General features: G+C 40.4%; 1 protein-coding gene across 4 annotated transcripts in view; it reads left to right on the top strand.

Moving 5' to 3' along the window:
• CRACD (capping protein inhibiting regulator of actin dynamics) overlaps positions 1–23,636 on the top strand; it is a 132,076-nt gene that overhangs the window by 91,902 nt on the left and 16,538 nt on the right. For all 4 annotated transcript variants that reach the window (XM_056331945.1, XM_056331935.1, XM_056331927.1 and 1 more), the window contains 2 exons: positions 1,594–1,762; positions 14,200–14,335. In XM_056331945.1, the coding sequence (XP_056187920.1) occupies positions 14,216–14,335 (120 nt within the window). In that variant the 5' untranslated portion in view covers positions 1,594–1,762; positions 14,200–14,215. The remainder of the gene's footprint in view (positions 1–1,593; positions 1,763–14,199; positions 14,336–23,636) is intronic.

The raw sequence follows: 23,636 nt of genomic DNA, 5'->3' as shown, positions 1-23,636 counted from the left end.
CAGGGATCTGTAAAGGAAATGCAGAATTGCTATCTGTTGCATCTTTGACATTATAATTTCAGGCTAGGTTTTCTACTTCATCCACAATCAGGTACAGATGGATTCACAAAATGTAGCTTTCTGGCTCTTTGTGTAAGTTTGATTCCACCCCTGGGTTCAATTCGGGCTCATTGGTGCCATGCTAGTTTGGAAACCACTTGTCACTGGAAGCAGCCAGATCACATTGTGCTTGGGTACATTTTCTCTCTCTAACTACCCTGTAGTTATGCCTCTAGCAACTACAAAGAGGTGTTACCCCGATGTGGCCTTGCCATATACAGCTATAGCAGAGTAGAGTGTAAAACCTGATGTGGTATTGAAAAGTACTGTTGGCCTACAGAAGGTTTTTCATGTTTCCTGGGCAAGTGTTCCTACACAGGCCTCTACATACTTTGCAACCAGAATTTCTGCTTTCAGGTCAGCAACGGCTCGTAGAAGAGTAGAGCATGCTGAGGCGGTGCGTATACACACAGCCTGCAAGAAAAGCACATACAGGGATTTAAATAGCTTATGAAGATATTTGTCACCAGTACAATATGATGCTTCTCAAACTGGGTTGTGATAGGAAGAGAAAAGTTGTGTGGTTCTTTTCTTAAAAAAAAAAAAAAGCCAGTTTTCAGTAGATTCAATGCAAAAATTAAGTAGAAGCAGAAAAGAAATTAAGTTCTTTGACAGTTATGGTGTTTTAGAAATTCTTTGGTGCATCACAGCCCTCAGAAAACCCTTTCTTGGCAATAGTTAACAGGAAACTCTTGGTACTTTTCAGTAGATGTGGGGAAAGTAGTTTGACGCTACTTTTATTTTCTTCAGCCTTTGGTGGAAAAAAAAGTTAATGTTTTTTTTCTGGTTAACTTTTATTTTTTGTTCCTGTCTCATGTCTGTTTTGTCTTTTTGCTGTGCTTTTTTTGGCGGAGCTTTTAAAATTTAAGTGTCTCAAGGAAGAAATGCTTGGTCAAATTCTGATCTCAGTTACTTGGGGGAAAAAAAAAGTCAGAACAATGCTGATATAAAGCTGGATGTTTATTGAAGTAACCCACCAGCAAACCAACAGAACTTTATCCTGTTCTCTTTGTTCATATGTAAATTGACTTGTCTGTTTATGAGGCTACATAAGTGAAATACAGCTGGTTGTGTTCAAATGCTTTTAATTCAAGGCAACGGATCCAGCACCTACCAAAGTGGGGTGACCAAAGCAGTGCTTGTCTTTTGGTGAAAAGGTCAAAAGTGTGTGGTATAAAGCCAAAAAATGAACCTCAGCATTATATTCTGGCTCTGGAAAATTATCCTTTCTCTTCATCCAAACATTTGGCTTGCACTGACACCTCCAAGCAGATCCTTAAACCCACGAGCAGATGTTTTAATGCTCTTACCTTTGCTGTGTCAGTATGACGTGTCAACAGCAAGTGGCAGCCCTGCATTTACATTGCAAGCGCCGGGCTGCTTCAGGCTGGTGACTTGCTCTTTGACCTCATTCTTCCTTTGAACCTGCTGCTGCGGTGCACGCTCGCGAGCCGCGTCCCTCAGCCCTGCGCCTGTTTGTCTTGTAATCCGCAGACAAGAAAAAAGCAGGCAAATTCCAGCCTTTCAAGAAGCTCTTCAGCAAGAGGAAGAAAAGAGAGCCCATTTCAGACTGCGAGGAAGCCAAACTGAAGCCCAGCCACTCCTTCGGCAACGTCTGCAATGGCACCTTCTCCTCTGACGAAGAGCCAAACGGTGGTCTGAGGTAAGCGCACGCGGGGCTGCTGCCAGCCCATGCGAACACAAGGCTTGTCCTCCCTGCTTCTAACGGAATTAAATTTAAATTCGGCTTCTGCTGAGTGGTATCAAGTTGTACACTGCTTTTTAGGAAGCATGTGCATCTCAGTCCCTCCTTTGAATGTGACACCTGCTGCCATAGACCTCAAGGTCTTGCTTCTTGCATGCGTCACTAATTGGGTACGTGTGCCGGTCTGCAAAAAAAGAAATCCCAGGGTGAAGCAGAAATGAATTTGAATCCAGCTCAGTGATTTAACAGAACTCCATGGCGATCACCTGAGCAGAGGTATTAATGGCAGATGTGTTTTTAAAACTGGGAAAAGGGAAACTTGAACTGGCTGCTACAGATACTTTCTTGTGTACTTTTCCCTCTGAGGTGCTATCTCTGGGTCAGGACAGACACATCCTCTTTCAGTGTCTCAAATCAATCAAAAAGGGATACTTTTTGCATTGTAATTGGGGTCAACAAACAGGCTGCTTTTATTCTGATCTGATTTGAATGTATAGTAGAAGAAGGAAGAGAGGGGAGAGAGGCACCTGGAAATCAGATCATATTCCAGTGGCAAGAGAGGATGACAGAAAGACAGCATGAGAATTTTGTGTAGAAATGGTGGGAGAAAGGAACTGCAGAGTTATCGTCAGCAATCTCTTAACTAGGAACAGAACAGAAGAAAAACAAAAAACCAAGCAAACAAAAATCCAAAACAAAAATAAAAAAAACAAACCACCCCAACAACAACAAAAAAAAACAAGACCAGATGCACAAACTAATTGGGTCAGTAATACTTATTTCACTTTCTGACTGAAAGTCTCAGAGAGATTAGTTGACTTCTGGTCAAAGCCTGCTTCTTTGGGAAAAAAGGACCTGTTTGCGCTGGGGAGTGAGTATCTGAAAGTAACTAAGAAATCTGAGGGTATCAAAAAAACATACCAAATCCCTCTGCCCAAGAAAGAAATCTATCAGAAACATCACACTGCACAGTATTTTCAGTGGTGCAAAATCGTAGCTGTGAATATGTGATTTTTTTTTAAAAAGATACATTTTTTGTAAGCTTCTGGATTTTTTTGTTTTTGGATTGTTTGTTTGTTGAAATTCTGTAAGTTCCAGGTTCCATCTTTGGTTTCTGCAGTGCAATCTTGTACACCTCTTTTGCCTGTCCCAGCTTTTCAGAAAATCAAGACTGAGCATAGCCACACTGTAAATGGAGCTGTGACTGACTGCTATTGCATTGCATTACCTGTGTGCATGATGCTGAGACTGTAGGAAGTTACAGTGCCTTTTGCCTTAGGAGTAAACTGATGAACAAGAGCAAAACAAAGGGCATCATCTCACTCTCAGGGGTTTCCCATTCAGAGTAACTGAAAGTGCAGTGCTGTGCCCAGAAACAGTGATACGGGAACTTCTGCTGTTCTTCTAACGGTGAAGCAGACCCTTGTGAGACTGTTAAACACTTGCATTTTTAAACGTATTAATTTTTCTATTTAATAAAGTCATTAAATGTAAGCCTGTGGTAGAATAAATCAGGCTATACAATTTAAGTCACAGGGGATTAGCAAACGTGAAGGGTCCCACGTCTCCTCTCAAGTGGAACATTTCTTTCTGTGCCTGTGATTTGTGAGAGGTTCTTCTGTTTTAGCCTGGTAGAAATACTCAGTCAAAACTCTGTTTGTCCTGTCAGGCTTCATGGTGCAAACGTGGTTGGGATTTGATAATCATTTCCAGTTTGCAGGTAGTGTTTATCATGTTGCTCATCTTACAACAAACATGGATGTTCCGTGCAGTGCATTAGATTGCTTTGGGGAGCTTAGTTTTGCCACTCCTTTATGTTTTCAGCAGCATGACTTCTGTCCATTATATTTTTTTGCCTTTAGTATAATTTCAAATGTTTATGAATTGAATGTGAAATAGGCTAAGTAAAATAATATACGTAGCTATTTACAAGTTGTCTAACAGCAGATATATTTCCATACCTTCCACTACTCATATAGAAATAGAATAGAGCAAATACCAATAACTAGTAGTATATTTATATAACCAACATCCCAAGTAGTTTCAAACCATTTGCTTCAAACTCTTCAAGAATGTACAAGGACCGTATATTTATAGAAGCTTAATAAATTTTTGCAGCAAAAGTTCAGGGGTGCTCCTGTCCCTTTAACAGAGCTATATTTCTTCAGCAACCTGTAAAGTACATTAATTTGTTATCTGTAGATGTTTCATGTGGACTCTTTGTTTTGTTTGAGGGAGAGGATGTTGTTATTTTTAAAGATATTAAGGGAGGATTCTGCTTCAGGGAGGCAGAGGCAAGCAAATAAATGAGTTTAGGCTAAATAAGACATCTGTATTGCTTCCAAGACCTAAGCTAGTATTTCACTGTGTGCTGTATTGGCTTACAAGCCTGATCAGCGCTAATGCCTGAATCTCTAATGGAGACTGTGCCAACCGGGTGATGCAGATATACCAGGAGCAATTTAGGTAATCTGCATATGGTGTAGATTGACTAGCTGAGTTGGAAGCAGCTTGAGAGATCTGCCTGTCCATCCTTTCTTACTCCTGGACTCATCAGATGCAAATAACTTGCTCAGTATCCTGATGTATGCACGCTTCAACCTATTTATTCATCCATGTTGTTTTGCAATTCCCAGGTGGGAGGTTTCCTACTGCAATTTGTCTCGCCCTGCCTTATGAGAGACTGGAATTCCTTTTCCCACTTTTATATTGCCCTTCTTGACTTTACAAAGTTAAAACTGTATTCATTAACTTTCTGTCTAACTTTATGAGCTGGAAGACAGAAGTGCTTATTACAAGACAAGTTGTGTTTGTGGAGCTTCGCTAAAGTCTCCAGAAGCTTCTGTTCTGAGGCTATGATTTGGCACTTTATAAGATTTTATATTTGTTTTATTTGTCACAGTTGACACTAAGCAAGTATTGTGAGGATATACCTGAAAGGGCACCTGTGTAGTGCCCTGTGAGAAGTTTGTCATTCTGGGTTGATGTGCAGAGGCAGCAGGGAATTAGATTTTTCGTGCAGAGGGTACAGTAGAGTGCCTGTACTTGGGCTGAATGCAATATTTCAAAGGACCTGGAATCAGACCTGCCAGGTCTTTAAGACTCAAGTGTGACAACACTGATCTTCTTCCAGGGAAAAGTCTCTCAGCAAACTTCAGCCTCTTGAATGTCCCTGTCCATGAAATGGGACCCCTTTATTTGCAGCATCGGGCAGTTCTGTATGAAGTAATCTAGACCAAGAGTATAAAAGTGATCCGTCTACCCGCTTGCAGCTTCAAGGAGCTCCCAAGATGTCTTCTCTCTGTCACATCCAATTTTTATATGCTGGGCATTTTATTTTTTTCCTTTTGCCTTATTAGCCTGATTTCTGTAATTGGCTTTTGTCAGTCTCCCAATTTCCTTTGTAAGTGCCTCATTTTGAGCACCTTCCTGACTCCAGTGGGACCACCTTGGTGCAGTGGTTCTCAGTGTCCACCTTCTCCTAGAGACTTCATCTCGGCAGCACCCTGATTTCAGTAAATAGCTCTTCAAGCCCAAGCACAGCAAAGCAACATATGTCCATTGTAAGACTTTTAGAAACAAAGCATGCTTGGATTGACACGGATCTGTGTAGAACAAGTTTCTTATTTCTGGGTAGTGAGGTCTGTTGTGGGAACAACGGGGTATTCCAGGATGGAAAAGGTTGTAGCAAAGAGCAGCTTTGCTCTCTTCAGTTTATTTGCCTGGATCTTTTTATAGGATTCAGTACAGGTTTTGGTGAAATTAGAGTTGTTTCACCTTTTCTGTAATTCACACTGCAGCTGAGCAGCACAGCAATAGGAGCCACAACCACCTTAGGAGTGGCCATTCCTGCTGTGTCCCGAGTGGCTTGTGGTCAGGGTGGAGGAGTGGGCAAAGCTTTTCTGAAATGGTCCCGGGTGTCTTGACAGAACAGAAGACATAAGACTAGCACCATGCTCAGGGCTTTTGGTGATCTGACCCTTTCTTGATACCTCAGCTCTTGCCTTTCTCCCTCTTATTAGCAACTTGCTTAAGCCTTTGTGCTCCAAAAGCTCTCTTCTCAGGTATGTGAGCTAGGACTTTTCACTGCTTGTTGCAATTTTATCACTTACTACAAATTTGCACTAAATGCCATCAGCTTGCCATTTTTTGGTTTGCTTTTTTAAAAAAAACACGCTACCGGAGTGCAAAGATGCCTCAATATCTATGCTGTATGTAGGTATGTTGTAGTTTGTATATGATCCTGAGAAGTCTTCAACAGGGTTTGTCTCTGCAACTCTTCAACCTTTTATACCAGGTCCCACTCTCCTTTTATGTCTCCTTTTTCATTCTTGTCCTTGGCCCTGATCATGACTAACTTCATTTTCGCTCCAGTAATCCCAGAACTTTTTATACTCCGGTCTTCACTTCTTCCACCACATATGCTGTCTTGCTTTAGTCTCCATGAAAGGTTAGGTTGCCTTACTGTCCACTTGTCCTCCCCCTTGCCTCTGTTTCAGATGTTTTCATTGCATTCCCCCTCTAATGATCACATACTTTATTTCCTTCCAGATACTGCATGGCAACTGTCTTTTCAGCAGCTGGTGAGGTCTAGGGCAAGCAGAATTGTCACCTGTAGTATAATGTACTGTCTTATTTCCTCTTCCTTTCCTTCCTTATAAGCTACATAGCACTTCTTCCTGCCAAGGCTAACTTAGACTTTTCACAAACATTTGCTGCTATTTCATAGAATAGTGACGCATGCAATGGATTGCCGGGTCAAGTGTGAAAGTTTGACCATCTAGAGTCTACTACTAGTCTACTACTATTTAGGCTAGTCTACATATTTCTATGATAACTGGTGAATTGACCACAGTCCTCAAACTGCGTTAGGGATTCACTTGCAGAATCACTGGAAGCTAGAAAGATGCTTTTCTTTGCTCTGCATACTGAGGCTTTCTGAAATCAGACAATGTGGTGAATAATTACATAAAATTAATGTGCCAAGAACTGTCTAGTCCCACATCATTACCTTCTTGACTGACAGCAGCAAGGGCAGGGCTGCTCCCTGAAGGAAGGCAAGGGGAGCACCAAGGGGTATCCCACAGCAGTGTAGAGGCTTTGCTGCCCAGGGCCCAGTCACACAGTATCTACACAAGGCAAGAAGGACAGATGCTGGCCAGGTCCAACCAGAAGCACAGATAAGGTGATACCTGGATGATAAGGCAGGTCTGAGACTGAGAAAGAAAGTCATTCTGTAGGTCAGGATCAGATCCACTGATCACACAGCAGGTCCACATTTGCGAAGGTAGGAGCAAGGGCAGGCCAGGAAATCCGTCTGCAAATTGAAGGCTGGATCGAGATGCTTCGTGACCAGGCACAGTTGTGAGAGTCCAGAACTCCTCCAGCATAGCTCAGGCAGGGACCAAAGCCTCAACTGTGATCTTAAATAAAGCTTGTGGACACATGCGTGCGGGTAGAGGTCCCTAGATAAGGCTAGTCAGGGATGTTACAGCTTATTAGTGCACTCAGGGCCTTGATACTTCCCATGATTACTTCTTATGCCCTTAATTAACACGATTTTAGTTAGATTATTAGCATGTATTCAAAATGCATCAGGAACTTTACGGTAAGTTCATAGGTTACAGAACCCATGATGACACCAAATGGGAGCTTTTTATGAGATAACGTTGTATGATGTCTTTGAAATGAGCAGGATTACTAACAGAGAGGCTGCAAAACAGGTCATTGGCATCAGAGGGGCTCTGGTGGGTTGTAACAATAGGACTGTGACGTTTTGCTAGAGTTAGTGCCCTGAGGTGCAGCAGTCCCTGAAGGTGATATGGATATATCTTTGGACTGAGCACAGAAACGATCTCTAAGTTTACTTTATACAAAAGAATCCTTCAACTACCCTGCTGAAAAAGTCTCCCTTTTGCCTGTTTAGCTTGCAAGGACTGTGTTCATGGGTTTGTTAATGGAATGAAGTGACACACTGTCAGAGCACAGCTGTAACTCAGAGTTATATTGCAGCATGGACAACATTCCCCATTCAGGCATGAGTTAGAACCAAAACTCACATTCCAGCATGACAGATGAAAGAGAGGACACTAAAAATACAGCTCAGGATTATGATCCATTTTCCTCTCTTACAGTATTAATGCATCTCTGGAATGACTAGAAAATACAAATTATGTTTTTCATCTCTAGCTGCCCTGGGGACATTAATGGGAGATGCAAAGAGCTGGAATCATGTATCTATTTTAAAACAAAAAATTAAGTAAAGGCAACTTATCACTGCACTTGTCATTTCCCTTGGACACTATTCTGGGAGGTGATTCTCAGATGTCCTTGAAGGGATTATACTAAGGGTCAATACCTGGGTAAAACAAATTCATTCCTACTTTGCATGCTTTGTGATTTTTTTTAGTGTTAAAATGGGTTTATGTTAAAAAGTTGACTTTAATAATTACAGAATTGGTTTCTAATGGAAATCTAAAAGAGTGAAGATCATGAGACGGGTATGTTTTTGGAGTCAGTCTCTACAAGCATGAAAGAGCAGAACAACTCATTCTTTCCCTTTATTTTCCAGTTTCTATTTCGAACTCTTTAATATCAGAGTGGGAGGAACATTTATGACACATTGAAGAGGCAATTGGTGGTACTTTTCTGTACTACAGTAAGGCACCGATATGGGATCACGCAAAAGCTGAGACCTTAGTGTTCCCTGCTAGCAAAACATCCCCTTTCTAAAGACACCACATTTATCTTTGAGAGGAGAAATAGCTCTGGAGAAAAGCAGGGTCTAAAATGTAATAGCCACCAGTACTGAGGTAGACTTAGCCTTGTATCTGCGCAGCATTACCCCTGCACATGTACTTAGGGGTGCAGTCCCCCAGCAGTATATGCTGATGGAAGTCTGAACTGTAGTTCTCTGACTCTTTCCAGCAGCATTCTGGAGATGTAGCTGGCAGGGAAGCTTGTGTCAGTGTTTGCTCAGCCAAACCAGGAAGCTGTGTGAGGTTTTGAGTTTTGTTGGTTTGGGGTTTTTATTTGTAGTTACTCAGTCAGAACAGCTCTCTGAATTGTTTCATGTGAACCATAAGCATTAGGCAGGCACAAAATAAGCGATGGCAACATGCAGGGAAGAGGACAAAGGGAGAAAGTGTGATATCTCATCCAGTCCTGACTTGGAGTATCTAGACCTGACGGAAAATCACATCCTAAACAGATGATGATGCACAGCAGTGGATGGCTGATGGGGGTCCAAAGACCCATCAGTTTGCTGGTCATCATGGGAGAGAAGTAAGATTTTTCTTGAAGTCTCAGGAGGGTCCCATTCTGCTGTGAGTGATTTGTTTCACATTTCCTAGTTTCCTAGCATATGCAGACACCTCAGCAAGAATGAGTAATGGAAAGAGGAATTACTGCACAGACATTTTTGCAAGCCAAATCCATACATAGATACATTAGAACTATGATACTTCCGATATCTATGTAATCTGTTTTACCTGTGGCTTTGTGGGAATCTTCCAGAAGTCTGGAATACAACAGAAGATGTTCTCCCTTGCCAGGGGAACGAATTTATCAGCACTGAGTTAAACAAAGAGTCTGAGAAACAAACTTATTTTGTGCAGAAAAAAGCTATTTAGGCACATATCTAGGCACGAGATGTATTTGAGGCAACTCTTTACAGCTGAACAGTTAAACCTGGACTATGTGTCTACATCATGTACGTGGTCAAGATGTGATACGGTCCTTGTACTCCGTGTCTTGCTCTATTTCACACCCATTTGACACTACTGGTTTTTGTTATTTGTGAAAAACCTGTGGGATGGTGGGTCTGCTGTACTTTTATGCTCTTGAGGTGCCCTCAAGATAAAGACATGTCCTGGTGCATTCTTTTTGTGCTAAAGCCCATGTGTATCAAAGAACACCTCATACATTCTCAAAAACATAGTAATTCTTAAGAATTTTGTCCTAATCAAAGAAGGTGAAAAGTATGTTAGTTTTGCTAAGAAACCAAGTATTCTGTCCTATCTTCAGGAATCTGAAGGAGGATACAGGTGTGGCAAAGAGAACTCCGACAACGAACGGAATTAAGTTTGCTTCAAGTATGAGAAAATTAGTTTTGAAAATTTGTGGTTTGGAACTGAAACTGGAACATGATACTTAGGTTGCAACACATCTTCAGAGAGAACATCTTTAAGGGTTTGCTAGAAGTGCTTTGTATTTTGGTATAGCACATCCATAATTCATTTAATTTAGTCAGGTTTCTGGAAGTGAGTCAGATGATGATTCAATTATTTTCAGCACAAACAGCCTCTGAAGTGTCATCGTTGATATTATCAACAGAAATGCTCATAAACTGATGCCACTGTTTTCCCACTTCTTGTGGAAGTGATATGGCAGTTTGAAACTGCAGCCCAGGTTTCTGTCATACCATGTATCTATTGAAAGCCATTTTTGATGTCCACAAGACTTTTAATTGAGGGGAGGACTTTCTGAAGCACAGCCTGTGGATGTGGATTGTGAGGATATTATATATAGGCTTCTGAGGAAAACTTCAGAGGTGGGAATGGTAGTAGCAGTGAAGGAAACTCAACTATTCATACTGTGTTGTGATTTAAAAGAAATTCAGTCTTTCTGAAAGTAGAACATGAGGAAAGTGAAAAAAAGAGGTGGAAAAAGGATCTTTCTGATATAATCTGTCAAACTCAGCTGCGAGGATTTGAAAGGGTGGTGGGCTCCAAGTGAGTAAAAATAAGACCTTTCAGAAAGTTCAAGTACCCTGGAAAGCACCTTAAATGCTATTTAAACTCACCCATAAAAGAAACTAGGTTACTACAATGTGTGAATTTTTCAATGTACTTTAGGCTACATAGACATTTAAGCAAAATTCTTAAAACATTTTTACTGGTTATTGGACATGTGGCTAGTAAAATCGCTCCGTCACCCAGTTCTGAAATATCCAGTACATCTGCAAAGAATTTTGAGGGGATAAGGTAGTGAGAAGTCTTGGGTTAATTCACCACAGGGTTTCTTGTGAATGTTTCATGTGTTCTGACAATTTGGAGCGTGTTTGTTTCGGTCGCAAGTTAATAGAAAAACAAAAGTGGACAAGAGCTTTCAAATACTTGGCCTCAGCTCTATGAACCAAAAACGTGTGATGCCATGTAATGAGCAAGTGCCTAAACCGAAAGCAGCTGGTGTATGGGAGAACACCAGAGAGATGCTGTACGTGCTTAGCATGGTCCTAACCTGCCATTGGTACCATTGTGAGCACTTGTCAAAGGTAGGATCGGAATTTCAGTGGTGATGTACGTAGGTACTCCCAAGCTGTTTCACATCACCTGCTGTCCCAAGGGAAGCTTTCAATAACATTTTAACAGGTCTGATCACGCTAGCCATAAACCCAAATCTGCACATAGCCAAAAGCTGGTGTACTGTGTATCTCGGTCAGGAGATTAATTGGATTAGTTCAGTCAGGAGGTGAGACCATCTCACTGAGGGCATCCTCGGCTCAGTAGCATGATGGGGAAGATTTTTCATCTGCAGCCATGTCCCAGGCAGTCCACTAGCACTGACCTCAGCAGTTGCTCTTTTATCCCATTTCAGGGACTCAGATTATTGGGCAGTTCCCGTTGCCAGAGCATCCCTGCTGCTGGTCAGCTGGAGTTTTGAGGTTTGAGCTGCTAGCAAACCCTGTTCAGTTCAAAAGCTGCAGGTTGCTGTTCCCAACTTGAATATTAACAGACTCATCAGGAAGGTCGCGAATGACTTGCAAACAAGTCACTGAACTCTTTGGTGCCTGAATTGCAAACCTTGCCTACTAATTAGCTGTAACAATAGGAATAAACATGAGCTGTCTAATGTTAAGTATAAGGACGCCATCACACTGGACAGTAAAAGGGGAGAATGGTGTCATGTGCATGGTGAATAGCTGTGAGACAAAGCCACAAGCATCTGGGCCACAGAACTGCTGGAAAAATCTTTGGGAGAGGATCTTCTCTGGAGCGCAATATGGCCTGGGTTATGCATCCTCAGCAGCTCTCTCAACTCAAAGGTAAATAATAAACAATAAACTCCCACTGGCCTTGCCTTCTGCACCTGCAGCAGTTTCACATATTGAACCATGCAAATGTAGGAGGGGTTGGCATGGGCTGGTTTGTCAAATTTTGCATGTGCTGTGCAGTTTTGGTTGTGAATTCAGACTTTTTTGGCCCCTTGCTGAATGCAATGCTGGCACTTTCAATTCAACCGGACCTAAGTGGTTAAATGAAAAAAGCCAGCTTTCCCTCTGCTTCATGTCAAAGTACTCATTCTGCAAGCCAGGCCTGCTAGGGATTCATCTCTGTTTAAGGGGCATTTCTCAAACTGTGGTTCATGGGCTGATTCCTGGATGGCTAAAGAAGGCAGATATATTCCTATGCCACGCAATTTTACCACAGCTCTGTGTACAGGCTGAATCATGGTGTGGATTCAGGACACAAACCTTTTTAGAAGAGGATTTAAAAATATAATTTATGATTTCTCTAATAAAAGGTTTCTAAAAGAATGTGTTTTACCTTTAGCAGCCAAAGGCAATCTAGTTGTGGGTTTTGCTTTAAAAAAAATAAATCTAAAATGGAATATAGCATCAGTTAAAAGTTCCTTCTCTTTGACGGCTAAAACTGATGGCTGTGAAATATTGACCAGCTTTTCACTTGATTGTGTGCTGGTTTGTTTCAAATGAAGCATGTTGTTCAAATATTAATTCTGGATAAAAAATAGTTTTTCAGTGAGTCTGTGATTGCATGGAGGATGAAACGGTACAGAGAGCGGTGTGTGTTCTCCCCAAAAGCTTGGATTGATCATTTTGTGAGTGCAAATGTATTTTATAACGAGAGAGAGAGAGAGAGAGAGGTTGTGCGGGGCTTTTTTCCTTTTCTTTTCAGGTTACCTGCAATAAATTTTGTAATAAAAGTCAAGAATAGTCAATCATTTAATCAGTTATAAAAGATTAATGTAGTCCTATATAACATTCTTTCATGGTAAGAAATTATTGCTGGTTTTGCTTTAAAAGATTATGTTAATAACCAGGAAAAAAAGTACATTCCAAACAGATATTTTTTTTCCAATGTATGAATAGAAATATCTTGAACACTTTATAAACAATTAGCACATTTTGCAAGGGAGAAAAAGATAAGATATTGATTTTCTTAAATATGTAAGGTTTTCATTTTTCTTGTGTTACTTAACCCTCTCTCTGGAAGTATCATCTTCCTTGCTTTTGCATTTGTTTAGAATGTTTTTATCACAGATAGAAAATTGTGTTGGTTAGATTGGTATAAAAAAAAAAATATCTATTTTTTTTCCTCCAGATTGTTTATTTACTGAAGCTATAAATGGGTTCTATAGAGTTGCCAATAGGTTATTAAAAGGAGAGATTTAAGACTTCTGGGTTGTTCAGTTTTCTTCTACCGTGGCTTTTAACATATTTGTATTTTACCAGCTTTCTGCTTACCATGAAATATTCCAGGTGACACAAAACATGACTTTCAAACTCTAACATTTCCCCCCCCAGAATGCCCCCAAAACACCAAAGCTGCAACCCACAAACCTTTTTTTTTTTTTAGTTCTTAGTTTTTTTGATAAGCCTTTAAAATCTCCAAGAAATTAAATCACTTTTTGTTGAATCCCTTTACCTGTGGATTTTGAACAGAGCCATATAACTAGGTCAATTGCGATGCAGCCTCATCCTTGGCACCCGTACCTAGTTGAACAGTAACACGTGGGCATCTCACTCTTTGTAGCTACTCAAACCCACATGGGTTGGTGTAATATGCTTCTTATCAGTTTAGGGGTTTGATGATAACATTTTATTGTCAGTGTGATCATACTGGTGATAGAAACAGCTAAGCAATCAGCCAAAAAGAGCTAAAGCTAGCTCTTTAGAAATAGATTGCTAGAATGTTTTACCTCTTTCTGTGTTATAGGGCTGCCTTTGCTTGGGACCTGCTGTCTTTGACTAAGAATGACAGCAGGTCCCAAGCATTGGGACTAAGCACAAATGCAGGCTTTCTTAAATATGCAGCTGGTAATGTGTACATCATCATCATCTACTCTGTATCCTAAAAATAACATTTAGATTTGAGACTTCTAAGGAAAATCAATTGAACTTCTCAATGTGCCTATTAAAAACACCCCGCTCTATCTCCTTCCAAGGAGGAAAATTGTGCCTGAAGGAATCGTATACCTCTGTTAAACTTTTTATAACAGAATATGTTTGGATGCATCTCTGCTGAGAATGTTCAAATTTTTTACATAGAAGGCAAAAGAGTGGGAAAATCTATACAGCAGGGCAGCTATGACACGAAGGGTAACTCTCATAAATTAATTGCCGTGCTCATTTACTTTTTAACTGTGTTTTACAGGTCCTCCCATTATTCTATGGGCAGTCGAGCTTTTTCCCATGACAGTATTTTTATACCTGATGGGAGAACGGAGAGTGAACAGGCCATCCAAGCAATGTCACAGGAGAACGTTTTAGGAAAAGTCAAAACTCTTCAGGTAAGAAATTGTAAGTGGGAAAAATACTTAAAATGTGGTGGGAAATGGTCTCTAGAATGTGTTAAATATGGATAAAGGTAGATTGCTTTTCCAATAGCCTTGGGGCAGTTTCTCAGCAATGTAAGTTGTCTTGCCAAAAGACATATGAATAAATCAGATAATCTGCAGAAGATCTAGATTTTGGTCTTGAAAGGTATGGAAGTGATGCTGCAAGCAAATCTACAGAAATGTCTGCATCTTGTGGAACTCTCTGGAATTGAACTCCTGGTTTTGGCATGTCCTGATCTTGATGCCCAAGACCTACAGACATGGCATTGAGTGAAAAAATGAGGGTGGTGTTGGTGGCAGGGAATGGCATGCAGAGTGAAACTTCTTTGCAAAGCTGATTTAATTATCCTTTTATATGTATTGCATTTTTTTTCTCCTTCATTTTCTGCCTGTCCTTTTGGTCGTTCTCGTGACAGGTGGAAATGCTTATCTCTCCAAAGCAAACAGCACATAAGTAACTACAGAAACAACACATTTGGGTATTTTCTTCTGAAGAGTTTGATGTGACCTGCTTTCCCTTCTTTTCTAGAACTCTGTCCCATTAGTGCTCTTACTAATGCTTCGGTTTACTTCTTGTACATCTGTAAGATTCCCAGCTGTGTTCTAGACCTTGAAAGAGCTGTCCTTCAGAAACATGTCTCAGTTTATTGCTCAGGATGCTGACATGTCCTGTCCAAATGCTGATAATTTTTTGATGCTGTGCAAGTGCCGTTACCCTATAGCTAACTAGTAAAATTTAATTGATTTCTTGTACATCCGAAATAAACTCCCAGTCCATCTTTTCTGGAGAGTGAGAGGTCATGCACAGTAGACAGATCTGACCTTCAGGATGAAATTATTCCTTTTTCCTACCTGGTGCTGTCAGCACACAGAGCACCTGAACAGCATTAGCTGTGCTGACTGTGGATGAACTTTGAAGCAGAAACCACACTAGGACAGCTCCAATTTCTCTGTGCTGGTTTTACACCTTAAATTTCCCTGGGTCAGGTAGATTTGATGCATGCTACTTTCCAGACTGGAGACCATTATATTTTAACTGACTGCTGACTCTGGGCAAAGATGTAGTTGGACCCGTCTTGCAGAATGCTTGAGTCTCGTTTGGATACAAAGCCCACTGACTTCTGCAGGGAGCTGTGCCCTTCCTATCTGTTGGATCTGTTGTCTTGGCTTCAGTACCTAAGCTTTCCTCTGAATAATTTTTCACTTTGTAGGAAATGGGAGAAGCCACTCCTAACTCACCTTATAATTCCCAATGGAAATTATTGCCTTCACTAAACTCAGAGACATGATAAAAAGTACAGTCACTGCAGTTGCTAACAACCATCTTCACACAGTAAATGGTAACTCAAGAAAAAGCAAAAATAGTCACAACTTGGTGACAACTTGGAAGTCACAAAATAAACAGCCAGTGATAATGCTCTTGCTTGTGTGAACTCTGCATAAGCCTTTTTTTGGTGTGGTTAACCTGCATGTATTTTAAGGGGAAATGTTGTTTCAGCTGCTTGATGTCAAAAGGGTGCTTGCCTTTTTATTTAAAATTGAAGGACACTAGTTTTATAATTTTAGTATAGCTGCAACCCAACCTGTTACAACATCCCCAACTCAGCTTTTCCCACTCTGCTGCTAATGGTGATATCCAGAGCAACTCGTTCGATCAGAAAGGCAATGCATAATAGACTGTAAATGACACTTCTATATACATGTTTACACAAAAGTTACATATTCATCTAAATGTCCATCGATTATTTTTTTTTTAATAATGCCACAGAAAGGCTCCTTATACCATGCCCAGGGCCAGTTCTTTCATCTGCAAAACTTGATGCCCATCATGTAACTGTCCCCATTTCCCTAGTCATGATTTCTGCAACTGTTCCGTGAATTTTAGGAAAAGATCATGCCAAAATCCCACTGCACATTTTAGGTTGACCTTACAGTTGAGTCTCAGGTCTGACTAGTTATTGGGAGGGACTGTCATTCCTGTCTGAAGGTTTTATGCACTCCATAGCCCATCCTTTTTTTTCTGCTGTAGTACTCTAAAAGGATACTGTGTTTGCTGTGTGATTTTGCAGTCACAGAAAGCACAGAAAAAACAGTTATGAGAAGCTTGTATCTACTTCGAAATCCCTTTCTGCAAGCTCACTCCCACTGGGAACTTCTGTATTTCTTCAAGTGGTGGAACAAGAGGAGGCAGTCATCTCTTCTGAAGAGTGCTCCACTCCTTAAAACCAATGCTATGGCCAGCTCCTGGTCTCAAGTCATTGCTATGCCACCAGCATTACTGTGGGTTTTGCCCAGGCTTGTATGTCATGGTGGAAGCACAACATTTCCAGCTTCTATTTGTCTGGCAAGATTCCCCTTAGTAAAGAAGTGTTGCCAGGATTCAGAGCCCTGTGCTGGCTCTGAGCTTCCTGTATTCCAAATGGAGATCAAAAGCTTTGCAAATTTTAACCTTTTTCAGGATTTTTTTGGGGGTGGTACAGAGAACATTCCTGGAAAACCTAAATCTTTTTTGGAAGAGGCACTGCTTACAAGCCCAACTGAAAACATGATGGAAAGGGTTTTGAAATCAGAATAGAAACACAAGCCATTTAATACTGATGGTGCTGGATCTCATTCTGCTGACCACCAAAGTGTTTCCCTCTTTTTGTCTTGCATTTCTGCTGACTTTGGTGTGTTGATAAACCCACAAAAAATGTTGTGTCATGGTGCAAAACTCTGTAGCAGCCTGGGCAGCTGGCCAGCATATGAACTGGTTCAGCTTCTTATTGTAAGAATTCTTCCTTTCTGATTATGCGTGCAAAGTAAATTAGTTCTTTCTGGAATAGCTCTAATTTCTTTTTATTGATTTTCAGATTGGCAGCATTCATCTTATCAGGCTTTCTGTAAATGGATTTGGTCATGTTCAAAGGTTTTATTGTGTGCTAGAAGTCAGGCTGAGAAAGGCCTGACTCCTTGTTAACCTCCTATAGCCCTTGTGTACCCTGGAGTTATTTTGTGTTGGCTCAAGCCATCTGCTGTTGTAAAAGCAATCTTTTCCTTGCCCTTTGGATCTGCCAAGATTTATCATTACCTAGTTTTTAAGATCCAGTGTAGAAAGCCAGCCTGAACCTTCTCCTACAAAGAGATGATACCTGGGCACTGGTACTCTTAACACTGAACTCATTTAGTTTCTTGGATCTAGTGCTTTACTTCTCGTACAGGACTGTGAATGAGACACAAGAAATGTTTAAAATCTAAGTCTAGCGCTGTGTCAGAAGAAACCCAAAAGAAAGTCAGGGAGCTTGTTTTTACACCCTTCCCTTTCATAGGTAAGTGGGTTGTTTTTTTCCTGCATCAATGTGTTAGATACATTTCCTCACATTTTGCAGCTGTGACTCTTCTTCCTACTACTGATTTTTGTCAGAAACGGTCAGGAAATGAACAGAAGACAGGTTTTGTTTCAGACCCACAAAAACTGTAGCGAGTAAAATGGAAACTTGTTTTGAGTGTTAGTATCTTGATGCATCGAAGCCATTATCCCCCTTTTGCTGCGACAACGCTGTGGTGTGGCACTGCTGCTGCCTCTGCGGGCAGGACGATAGCCTGTTCTCTGCCTCTTGACGTCACCAAAAGTATACGAGGTCATCTGGCATCCATGAGGCTGTGGCACTCAGCTGCAAGAAATATTAAAGGTTGGCTATGGCGTATGGCTTATTGCATTGAGGAACCACTGGGCTACTGTTCCATGTGGCCATGTGGTTTAAAACAAATAAACCCTCTGCTCTGTAAATTTGTAAAACACCCATTTATTAAACAGATTTTAATTACGATAAAACACGTCTTGGGAATCCAGACTTCTTGGTCAAATTCTAAAGGGCCACTTTTTAAATTCACATTTCCCTGGCTTTGTAATGACAAATGTCCCCAGTTATTTTTTTCCTGTCAGACCTAAGGACAGTTTAGTTTTGGATGCTACTTCTTTTAGGTTAGTTAACGTACTTTAACTAATTATCAAGCTGGTGCTTCCCCTATTGTGCATTGCACATCTGTATTCTACCAGCCATTCCCATTGTTATTTCTGTTTGATATTGCCCAGATCTCAACAAGGCTACAAAGTCTTTGCTGAACCTCAAAGCTATTAACTTTCAACTTGATGCTCTGCATTTTGTAGAATCAGGAGTGAATTTTCACTGCATGATTGCCCAGCTTTGTACAATTAATTTCTTTGTTGCCAATATTTTCTAGTGCCACTGCAGCCTAATTGTTTTCTTTATATTTGACAATTGTTTTCACTTTATAAACAGAATTTATCACTTTTTTCTTAATCATTCTAGCATTTCCAGAGCAGACCTTTTTCCTATGATCATAGTAAGCCCTGGAAATGAGTTTCCATTTTCCTTCCTTACATCTGCTTTGCTTTCGGTACTCTGCAAGGAGACACTCGGGTGACAAATGCCACGGATCCTGTACATATCTTCAGGCTGCTCCAGAAAGTCTTGTTCTTAACACATAAGCGTGTAAATGGTCTATTGCCACTGTATCTGAAATCTTCATTTGCATCTGGATTTGCTGTAAATATGTATCTCTTTAGATCATGTACAGTTTGTTTCTTCACCATCCTTCTATTCTGGATTCTCCCAAAATCTTTCTTGAAGTATAGTGCCCTAAATCACACGCTGCTCCAGCAATGGCAAGTGGAATAGTTCCCTTCCTGCATCTTATGTACAAAATATCTGTGGTAATACTTATTTTCCTCTTTTTCAGTAGGTTTACATGTTAATTTTACATCTAGTTTACTTTCTAAAGCTTCCAGCTATACCAATATAACCTTACATGATGCTTTCCAGTTTTGCTCTATTAATTTTTTAATTATTTTGTAATTGCTTATGTGAAGTGTTTTGCTTGTTTAGATATGCTGCAGATTTTCCTGTTTGGATAAAGAAGTGGACTCACTTCCATAGAAAGAACAATTAATGTAAACTGTTTTTTTAGTCTAAAAAAGAAATTATAAGAGGCAGAATATGGTAGAGATACATGAAATCATGTGTGGAATTGAGAAAATGAATAGAGGACAATTATTCAGTCTTTCACAGCATGAGAACGTGTGAGTATCAGTTGAAAACAGTAGCACTTTCAAACCAAAAAACAAATATTTCTTTATGCATAGCTGGACTGCAGAACTCATTGTCATACAGCACTGTTATTAATGAAATATTTACAAAAGTTCAAAGAGCAATGTAACAAATTCATACAAGAAAAGTTCCCAACTGGCTATTGACCCGCAGATTCCTCAGATGTCACAAGTCACTGGAGCATTTACAAGGAAAATCTCTGTATGTGCTCACCCTGTTCTTAAATATTCCCAAGATGTTGGATTTTTGAGCCGCTGTGAGAGACTGTACAGGACCAAGTGGAATTTCAACAGTATGGCTATTCTTAGGATGTGTATTATTGATTACTTCATTATTTCACAATTATATATTACTAGAGAACATAATTCCATTTATTTATATACCTGGGCATTGCAGACAGACCTGAAAAATAGGTACTTGAGTTGAAGGCAAAATATGACAAGCATTTCTTGTAAGACTTGTTTGAATGGAATCAGCTGAATTAATCCACTTTTTTTTTAGTGATTTTTTACTGAACAGAGCAAACAGCTCAGTGGATCCAGTTTTGGATTCACTCCAGGCATAGAGCTGTAAGAACGATGTGGTTTTGAGGGGTTGAATCCAACATGCATGCGAGCAGGCATGTACACAGAAGAGGAGCCAAACTGGAGTGAAAGAGGAGATGTACAGCCCAGCCTGGGCTCTCTGCCGATTAATATGGAAAGTTTGTTCTGTGGCATTTCCTATGCAAACACAAAGACTGCCTTGAAAGTCTAAGCTTTTTAATTTGCTGCAGGAGCCAACCAATGCAGAGCAATTTAACTTACGAGTTTTATTTCTGAAGTTACTAATGGTAAGCTGGGCTCAAGGTTCAGTTAAATAGCATCCTATTTTAGCAAATTATTTTGCATGAAATTAAAGTGGGCCTGTGTCGTGGTCCGCTTACTGAGGAAGATGTAAAAAATCAGATGACTACAAACTTTTAAAATTTTTTGCAAAATTCCCAGTATTTCTTTGCTTTTATTAGATGTGCAGCCCTGCCCTTCACCTCGCTTTAATGGTACCGCACAGACAGCCACCTGGGTTGGGTGCGAATAGACAAACTCTCATGTATGTCTTAAATCTTACAGAAAAAAATGGGGGATGAGGTAAAACTGGTCTGGAGCACAGTTTGGTGATGTGCGTGTGGTCCCTCCAGCTGCTGTTTCATGGTATAATTGTCATACGTGGTAGCTGTGCTGAGAGCGGTCAGTAAGTCCTGTGGAAATACCCATCCACTGGCTGCAGACTGGAGGGCTGGGAAAGCCCTTTGGAGTTGATAAGGCTGGAAGTGGAAGGTGCAAGCAGCAAATGGTCATCTCTTTCCTTCTGTTTCTAGCTGACACCTAGATTTCAGAGCAAGGTGGTGATTTCTGGCTGGTAAATTCCAAGTTGTCTTGCACAAACCAAAAGAGACCAGGGTCACCGATATGCATCTATGCAGATTTCCACAAAGACATTTAAACACATGACTGTGCAATGGTAGAAGTACAAAATGTCATGCCTGCAACTTCTAATGACCAGCGTGGCAGATAATCCTCCTTAAGCAACCATCACCCACATGCTGTCAGCTCAAGGAATTCTCAAGTACAGAGGATTTATAGATTTGTGTTCAGGAATATGTGTCTAACCAACACTCTTGAGAAATTTAAAGCAGATGCTCCTTGTCAGGGAATAGGACCCCTTCTCAATGGCCTTGCAGCTTAAATTGATGCCTCTCTCCATCTCTGGGTTAGACTATCTCTGTGTGTTCTTCCAGGTAAAAGTTGTAGGTTTTTTCTTTCATGGGTGATGCACTTTTAGGGTTTTTATGATTGGTAGAGAATATATCTGTATGAATTCTTCTGAGAGAGGATACTTGCATTGTAGTTACAGTATAAGCACATTTTAAAAAGAACAAGGAGCAGGTTTAACATTGGTCTTTGAAAGCAATAAGAATAAATTTGCTCAGTGGTAACTCTAAGCTATCTGAGATTTTGACACTTGGTATTCAACATCACTTTTGGAGATTAGAATGCACTGAAAGAAACTGGCCAGTGGAGAACTATTAGTGGAGCTTTTTTTTGAGGTAAATTTGTTCAAAAAAGGCCAATAAATAAATAACACAGAGAAGAGCCTTATGTCCTGGAAGGAATGAGAGGGCTACTAGAATTTCTTCTTCAATTTTCAAACTCATTTATGCAAGTCTGAAAAAACAAACTTTTAAAACTTTGAATTAATTAAAAAAACCCCAAAACAAACAAACAAACAAAACCCCAAAACCCCAAAACTGTGTACAGTCCATAAATATTGAGGATGGTCTGTTTCCTGGAAATATCAGGAAAATAACATTTTAAACTTTTATATACACAAATATACATTTTTACAGCAGAGCCCTCAAGCATCCTTGATGACAATTAAAAAGGCCATTCTTTCCCAAGCATAGACCATTCCCACAACAGCTCCATCACTAGACAAATGTCACTGTGCATTGCACTCTCACTAGATCAAGAACTTAATCAGAAGATCAAGAGAATAGCACACCAGCCCTTCCTCCAACACACACTGCAAGCCATATATGTACAGGCACACATGTTCTCACCATAGGACAGATGTACAAATCCTTTGTTTCTTGGCTAGTTGCTCACGTAATGCTGGTGGTTCCAGTTTTCTGCCTGGGAGAACTATTTGTCTAGGAATATGACTTTAGGAAGAATAAAGGAACAGCCTTAACTTAAAAACCACATTATCAGATTAAGAAACTGTTCTGAAGTAATTTGCTACTATCATCAGAGGACCTGCAGGAATAAAGCAGAATTACAGCCTTCACATGATCTAATACAGACCCATTTGCTCTCTCCAGCTCCCATTTATGCAATGGAAACACGTAACATTGCAAGTCAGAGAGCTGCACTACTAACATGAAAGCCTGGAAGGACTTGGTGAAACCCTTGCCTTTAGACGATGGATGCACTGCCAGTAATCTAGGCAGGAATAAAACTCTGCCATGCAGAACTGCCCTCTATGCCAAAATGATGTACTAGATCAATTTCATTACTTTCTGCCAAAACCCAAATGGGCATAAATAATGCATAACTTGATGAGGAGGCCGAGAAACTGTTCTAATGAGGTGTCTCTGCATGTACTTTTTGTCTTAATAGTTCAACACAGAAATCTGGTAATATTTTGTGGTAATGTGGATAAACTTTGTGTAAGAGTCTAGTCCACTGGGCAGTGATGGCCAGCGAGACTGATCTGACCTGGACACTTTTAGAGGTCCATCTGTTGCTACTAAAGCTTTCCTTCCCTTGCCAACTGCTCACCTAAGCCGCACTACTGATTCTGTGCTATGGGGAAAAAAGCTGTTCTACGTGCTGTCTACTCCAATCTTCTGCAGTTCTCAGCAGCAAACTTGTGTCAGGGGTCCGTGTACATGCCTGATATCCCCACTGAATAGAAGCTTCACAGTTGAACTGAGTATCACTGAGCTGTAGATGTTCATAATAAGGTAGGTTAGAAGTGGGAGATCTCCTTTGGAAAATCTTCTGTGCTTGACAGAGTAAAGCAGGAAAATAACTCCATGGTGTCTTCCTTCCTGAGAATGATTTCCTGAAGTATTTCATGTCAAAAATCTATCAATAAATGTTCCTTACTCCATTTGTTCCTTCTAGAGAATTTCTTCTAACTCTTTTGCAAAAAGTTCACTTCCAAAGACTGCATGGTATATGTCTGGTATATGTCTCTGCATTAGCCAGGGCTGCAATTTCCCTAATTCACCCGTCAGAGGACAGATATTGTATACTACTTACTTTACTCATCTTACGCTTGATATAATTCGAGATTACTTTCTTGTAACCCTTGAGAGGAGATTACTTCAACAAGGAAAATAAATGGTGGGAAATCTCTTTTATCCATTCATCTACTGCGTGTCCCCTGCATAAACTTCTTTGTGCAAAAGCAGTGATGTGGCAGTGCACGTGAGCATGGGCAGACGGGAGGTTGTGTATTGTTCCTACGAAACCAAGCATCAAAAAGAAGCTGGGTTTCCTCTCCTTTGTGGATTTGCTTCCTCTAAGGCATAAACCTTATGACTAAACATTACAGTAAGGATATCTTTAAGAACTCTGGATGCGTGAGATGCAGGG

This window comes from Falco biarmicus, chromosome 1, assembly GCF_023638135.1.
Source record: "Falco biarmicus isolate bFalBia1 chromosome 1, bFalBia1.pri, whole genome shotgun sequence".
NCBI classification, from domain to species: domain Eukaryota; kingdom Metazoa; phylum Chordata; class Aves; order Falconiformes; family Falconidae; genus Falco; species Falco biarmicus.
This window is presented reverse-complemented; position numbering and strand designations above follow the sequence as displayed.